The sequence below is a fragment of the Thalassophryne amazonica genome, chromosome 15, assembly GCF_902500255.1.
Source record: "Thalassophryne amazonica chromosome 15, fThaAma1.1, whole genome shotgun sequence".
Classification (NCBI taxonomy): Eukaryota; Metazoa; Chordata; class Actinopteri; order Batrachoidiformes; family Batrachoididae; genus Thalassophryne; species Thalassophryne amazonica.
This window is the reverse complement of record NC_047117.1, coordinates 11,529,793-11,536,728: the sequence shown is the minus strand read 5'-3', so window position 1 is coordinate 11,536,728 and position 6,936 is coordinate 11,529,793. Positions and strand designations below refer to the sequence as shown.

The 6,936-nt window shown below is 40.0% G+C and overlaps 1 protein-coding gene across 1 annotated transcript; it reads right to left on the bottom strand.

Moving 5' to 3' along the window:
* Nucleotides 1-297: 297 nt before the first annotated feature.
* Nucleotides 298-868, bottom strand: LOC117525636 (stress response protein NST1-like). Its single transcript, XM_034187541.1, has 2 exons — nt 539-868; nt 298-505 (listed from the first exon to the last, which is right to left on the bottom strand). The coding sequence occupies exons 1-2, from the start codon at nt 858-860 to the stop codon at nt 315-317; spliced, it is 513 nt and encodes a 170-aa protein (XP_034043432.1). The 5' UTR covers nt 861-868; the 3' UTR covers nt 298-314.
* Between the last annotated feature and the right edge of the window lie 6,068 nt (nt 869-6,936).

Below are 6,936 nucleotides of genomic sequence, written 5' to 3'. Positions count from 1 at the left end.
ATATACCATCACAAAACATTTTTAATTGTAAAGTTAAAAGTAATCTAAAAAAAGAACCTAACTTAAAATCCCCTAAATTCTTTGCTGCAGTGTTGAGGTATCATTTCTTAAAAATATAAGCTGCTGTGACAAAACCAGCGAAAAGGCAAATTCCAGAGAGAACAAACCCCCAGTTGTTCTTTTTATCTTTGAGCTCCTTCTGGAAGTTCTCTTCTTTCTTTTTTTTTCCCCAGCTCTTTGTCAAACTGAGTTTTCAGGGCTTCAAGCTCCTTCTCAAATTGTTTCTGTTGTGCTACCAGCTCCTGTTTGAAATTCTATTCTTGGGCTTCTAGATCTTTCCTGTGATATTCCTTCTGAGCATCCAGCTCCTTAATGAAACTCTGTTCCTGAGCTGCCATCTCTTGGACCAGTCTGTCCTCTTTGGACCTAAAACTTTCATCTTTAACCTGCAGCTCATCTTCATAAAGTTGTCTCTGGGCTGCAGGTTCCTTCTTGAACTGCTGTTCTTTGGCTTCCAGCTCCTTCCTGAAACACTGACCCTTGGCTTCCAGCTCTCTCTTGTAAGATGTCTGGTGGTCTTCTAGCTCCTGCTTAAAACATTTCTCTTTGGCTGCCATCTCTTTGATCATTATGTCCTCCTTGGCTCTAAAGGTTTCCTCCTGAGCCTCTAACTCTTTTTCACAAGCCCTTTTCTGGACTGCCAGCTCCTTAAAACCCTCCTGCTCAGCTTCCAGCTCTTTCTCCTTGACTTTAAGCTCCTGGTTGAAACTCTTCTCCTTGGCTGCCATGTCGTCAGTGAACGTCTGCTCTCTGGCTTCCAGCTCTTTCCTGTGAGACTTCTTCTGGGCTTCTAGCTCCATGATGAAACCCTGCTTCTTGAATCTAAAAGTCTCATCATTCTCCTTCAGAGCCTTTTCATAATGTCTCTTCTGTGCTGCCAGTTCCTCTCTGAATTGCTCCTTCTGAGCTGCCTGCTGCTCTCTGAAATGCTTCTCCTACTCTGACAGCTAATCTCTGTCTCTGCTCCTGGTCCTCTCTGTCCCTGGTGAAGGTCTTCTTGGGTGGGGCCTGGGAAGCTCCCTGTCGGTGTGTGGTTGCTCTCTCCATTTGCTTGCTGTGGTCTGTGGAGGAGCTCTCTGCTGAGATATCACCAGCCGTCCGTCCTCTGTCACAGTCATCCCGTAATGCTCCATGGAGTTAACCTGAAATATAATAAAGGTTAAGGAAGGTCCGCCTTCACATTTCATGACCATTTAAAAAAAAAGGATCACACACGTGCTGGTGCTGCTGCATAAAGAAAAAGAACTGACATTATGTGTCAACACAAGAGGTGGACTTTTTAACTTTTTATTTAGTCGTACTATAAGAAGAATACATATTAAAAACTCATAAGAACGTCAACAATCAAAAATCTATCAAAACGCAAAATACAACAAATGAAATCGGTGTGTAAACATAAATAAACTAACACGTACACTTGCAGGACGAGGTCTGTTGAAATATAACATGAACTTAAAATGATGATGATGATGATTTTAAACAACCCTTCCCATTTGGTCAGCCTTATCAGTAACACGGATAACATGTTAATAGAACCTTTATTTCGGCCACCAGATGGCGAGTTTTATGCAATAAGTTTATCTGACTTGAGTTGTGGATCTTTGTGTGACAGTCCGTCCAAACTCGTTTCGTTCCTCTCCTAAGATGGCGGATGGAGACGTCGGAGAATTAAGCTCGATGTCCTCTCTCGGGGATTTATCTCTATGATGGATGAGAAAAATTTCAGTCTGTTTGCGAAGAAAACCAAGAGAATATTGTCCGAGGAAGCAAAGAAAAGGAAAAGAGACAGTGAAGGAAAAAGAGACCGCACAATAATTAATTTCTGACTGCTTTCACGACAGCAAAGAAGAAAAAAAGGACACAGGACAGGATACCGAGCTAGCCTTCATGCTATTAGCCTGGTCATGTCAGTAATAACTAGTTCTCTTGGTGTTAGTAAAGTAAAATGTACTGTAGCCGGAACTCCTTCCTCAACCTGTTCCATGTTATAGAAGCTGAAGCATCTTGTGTGCAGCTAGTATCATAAGTATTTGGACAGCCTGGATTTAATGTTTTCTTGTGTGGAAATTCTGCGATGCAAGTGACAAAAAGTTGCACTGTGCAAAGAGTTTGGCCATTAACAGTCGTGTCTTGGTGGCTTCCCTCACTAGTCCCCCTTGCATTGTAACTCAGTTTTTGAGAACTGCCTGCTCCAGACAGATTTACCATACAGTTACAGTGTCATTCTCAGTGGTTGATGCAAATTAAGTCAAAGATATATTCGGTGACATGGAAATGTACATGTATCCATCCCCTGTTACTCGTGGACCTTTATGTTAAGATTTCCAGAACAGCTTGTATTAAGCTTCACTGGTAGCCACCATCGATTTCTATTTAATCCACTAGATGACGGATGCAGCCTGTGAGCTGTTGCCAGCAGCCGCCATCTTGCTTAGCGCATATGCTTAGCATTATTCCGCGTCATCAGTCATTAGATTAAATAAAAATCAATGATTCGCTGACTTAAACTTGGGTTAAAGTGATCTGAAAATGCTGTTTTGTGCAGCGTTCAGGTGCTGTGACAAGCTGACAAAGGAGTATCAGCTGGTTAAATAAATAAAAAATAATAAATTGTGGAATGACCTTTCATAAGTGAGTATTATATGTAATATAAAAGATGTGGGGGAAATGACTAAAATTACTTAATAAAGGTTAGAAAATGCTTTTTTTCTGTCTGATCTGTATTCTGTAAAGTAGTGACTTCAGTTTTACTGCCTGAACGGTTTGTCATGACAAATATCCACCATTCATTTCGCAATTCAGTTATAAGTCTCACTTTCACAAGTCTCAATTCATTCCTTTTTAATTAGCCCTGGGTTTTTTCTTCATGCCAGCTTTTCCATCCTGAGATATTCTGTAAGAGCAAATTCATAGAATGGAAATGTTTTTTCTCTAAATTTGATGAGTCACATGACAGTCTCTCTGACATTGTATATTCTACTGCGAATATCCACGAATGAGATTAATTTTTCTGTAATATACTCCATATTCCAGTGAAATGTTATTTATTTTATTTGATATTTTCGTGGAGAAGCACTCCTTAAAAGCGGTGCCAGAGGTTTGTTAATATCTTTAATATGATGCGAGCATGGGATTATTTCCCATCTTTAAATTAACTTCATAATGAAATTAATTAAGGATCAGACCCAGTATCTCGTTTCGTGACAGACATAGTGTGTTTGACAAACTATCCCTTACCAAAAATAGTACTGATAAGTATATAAAAGTAAACTGGAAGTATACTTGAAACATACTTGCATGTACTACTTTTTGGTAAGGGATGGTTTGTCAACTATGGTATTATTTTCTATCTGGACTAGGACGAACAAATTCATTCAAGTCTATTCTATAAATAGTCTGATCCTCTTCCGTATTTGTTTTGACAAATAGTGGCTGAACAAATGTGGGACTGAGTTTGAATAAATGTAACAGCACAGTAGTAGCACAGAAAATGCAGATTTATGGTGAAACTCTGTTAAAAACATTAATCGCGCCCACATTGATTTCTATTTATGTCTGGTTGTTAGATGCTAACCAAGATGGCGGCGCTCTGGCAACAGCTAGCAAATGAGCTGATTGCACCGGTCCTCCATCTGAGTGAGTAAATAGAAATCGATGGTTGCCACACACACTCATCTTCAACCGCTTAGTCGAATTAAGGGTTGCTGGGGCTGGAGCCTATCTCAGCAGTCATAGAGTGTGAGGCGGGATACACCCTGGACAGGATACCAGTATGTCGCAGGGCCCATTGGTAACCATGCATTTCCTAAACATGTTTACTGTACCAGGACGTTGACCCGGTACCCATGGGTTCTAGATGTGGTTGTTTATACTATATACGGAGAACAGCTGACTTTTGAGGAAAATCAGTTTACAGTTGTGCTACATTTTTATAGTTTTGACAGAAAAATTTCTTGGCTTTTATGAAAGTCTTAATTGACGGTTTAATCTGTTTTGAGTTGTGTTCAATTTTCTAAAATTAATTTTTGTTATCAGTAAGCTTTTCTGAAGCTGCTTAACCAGTACAATATTCCATGTAAAGAAATGACAAAAAATCTGAAGTTTCGTATTTGCACTGTGACAGTGTTCACATTAAAGTAAATATATCCCCCGTCCACACTTTTTTTGCCCTGAGACACTGTTGAGACACAATTCTGCTGTTTTGTCTGGAGTGTGAACATGTTATTTCTGGGTTTGGGGTCACATGCAAACAGAAAATGTCCAGATTTGAATCTGCTGTCTGGGATGTTTGAGGACGGACAGACTGATTAATTCTGTCAGGTCTGCAACAACCACACAGGCTTTTATTTTGAAATACAGGCTCTTATTATGGAAGAGCGTATCGCTCCAATCACATTGCTGTTTTCACCACTTGAATCCTCATGAAAAAAAAAAATATGCCAAAGGATGATAGCCAGCTCTTTCTGGATTTCAGTTGATGCTCCAAATACACAAACACACAGAGGCCACTTCCCTTTTATTGTATAGATGAGCAAAGATTTGATCATTTAGATTTTGACATTTGAGGCATAATGATACAATTTTGAGCTCGTATGGCCGAGCGACACAACTAAAGGGCACCTGGTATAAATCGAAAATATTTGATTGACATGCACAGAGTTCATAACAAGTCTTTTTTTACAGATGCACTGTAAAATATCAAATTATTTCAATGCAGTTTTTCATATTTCTGATGAGAATGAGTTAATTGTTACACCCCTAACGGATAATTTTATTTTTTAATATAGAGCATTTTTTGTAACAGGTTATAAAAATGCTTATTTGTGCTGTCAAGTTGGTGATTTTAACATGGGGGTCCATGGGGTATGATTTTCTTTTGTAGGCAGCCTCACGTGGCCCTTCAAGGAACTGCAACATTTGCCACTTTTGTAAGCTTATGTGCAATTGATTTTTTTTTTTTTTTTTTTTTCTGCTTTGGCCAAAACTATCAGTAATGTGTTGCAGCATAATATTAGCATATTGTCAATGATAAGAGTGTTTTGGAGAAACTTAAGAAAAAAAAATGCTGTAACTGTGTCAGAAAATGTTAAGGAATGTCTGTTTTTTTCCTCATAGGAGAGTCTGCGTGGTCATTAATTCAAGAGAAGAAACCTCCAGTAGAAGCTCCTGAAATTGTCAGTGTGTGTAAAGACTGTTGAATGATTTTCCCTGAGAAACACCAGCTGGAAGAACACTGCAGAAGTTACAGACTTTACAAATGTACCATCTGTGGAAAGACATTCAAAAGCGAAAAGTCTTTGACAGTGCACGAGCACATTCACTCACACGATTCATTTATTCATTGTAGAGTGTGTGGGAAGTCTGCCTCAACAAACACATGTTCATACACTGTGCAAAAAAGAAATTCAAGTGTGACCAGTGCAGTCGGGCATTTATAATATCAACTGTGCTGAAGTACCACCTTCGGTCGCACATGGGAGAGCGGCCTCACCTGTGCTCAATCTGTGGGAAAAGGTTTACGCAATGAAATGGTCTTAAATGCCACCTGCAAGCTCACACGGGTGAGAAACGTTATGTTTGTGAGCAGTGTGGAAAGGGCTTTATATATGCTGCAAGTTTCTGGAGCCATTTGAAGATTCACAACAAGAAGCCCAGAGAGCACATGAAGCCGTTTGGTAGACCAAAGAGAGAGGCGCCAACCACAAATAATTAGTCCTAAATTTACACTGTGCTCTGACCTCTGGCTGAAGTAATTACATTCTCCCCCAAGTGTCACTCCATCGACCACAGAAGTAAGCAAGTCCCATAGAGGCCCTGAGGTCTACTGTTAGCCCTATTTTCCATAGTGTGAAGTCAGTGAGATTCTACAGCTTCCCCTGGACAGGACACAGGTTACTTCCCCAGCCAATACCGGTACCCATTTTCAGCTTGGTGGTTGCCCAACTCCTTATCCTCCTGAGCTGCCTGCTCTGCAAAGGAAGAAGACATGTTTGAATTGAGGTATTAAAGCCCCTTGCATCAGAGTGTGAACATGGAATGGAGGAAAGCTGTTATTGTCCCGCTTGGACTGGTGTAACATTGCCGCTTTGGTGCCTGTTCTTGGGCAGCAGGAGACATCTCCAATGAATGTTGACTATTAAACAAACTGCAAAAACTTGCAGCCACTGCTTTTAAAGTTTTAAAGCTGTGTATAGTTTGTGTTTTGTTGCTTCACGGAGGAGTCAAAGTGGTGCTGTATATGGAGCAAATAACGAGGGAGATTTGGGTGTGAGTCTCAGCCTTTTGTTTGTTATCCCCCATTGGCCAAAGGCCCGAATTGGGAATATATCATGGCGATTTCCCTGTCCATCTGTCCCAAAAAGGGTATAAGCGCTGTGAAATCAGCTTCTCTCACATTTTTAAGAGGAATTCCATGAAACGTGGTACTAGTCCTCGTTATAGGTTGGTAATACTCATATTATCATATCGTTCAAGTTGGGCCCATTCTACCAGAGTTATGGCACTTGATTATCAAATCTAGACTCTGTCAGTTTGATGAGTGGGTGTCTGCATTCTGAAGCAACTATCACATACCAAGAAATGGTATCAGAATGTAGCCAGCACTTGTACCAAAGCGCCATTTCCATCGGGGGTTATTGTACTTGCAGTCTTGTTTTTGAAATGTTAAAAAGATTTTCATGAGGGCAACAAACTCATGACCTATTGAGCAGCAGTGCACACAAGAATGTCCATTAAGGAATGAAATTACGATTCTCTTAAGTGAAAGATAACTTTGTGTGTGCGTGTGTGTAATATTACTGTTTAATTTTTATTCTGGTGAAACAGCGCCTTCACTGGCACTAAACCATATTTAAAAACAGACAAGATTTTGCGATT

Coding starts and splice junctions, on each gene's coding strand:
- LOC117525636 (XM_034187541.1), bottom strand. CDS start 860: ATGGAGCTAGAAGCCCAGAAGAAGTCTCACAGGAAAGAGCTGGAAGCC. Junction 506..538: donor GAGAGAGCTGGAAGCCAAGG/GTCAGTGTTTCA, acceptor TGGAAGCCAAAG/AACAGCAGTTCAAGAAGGAA.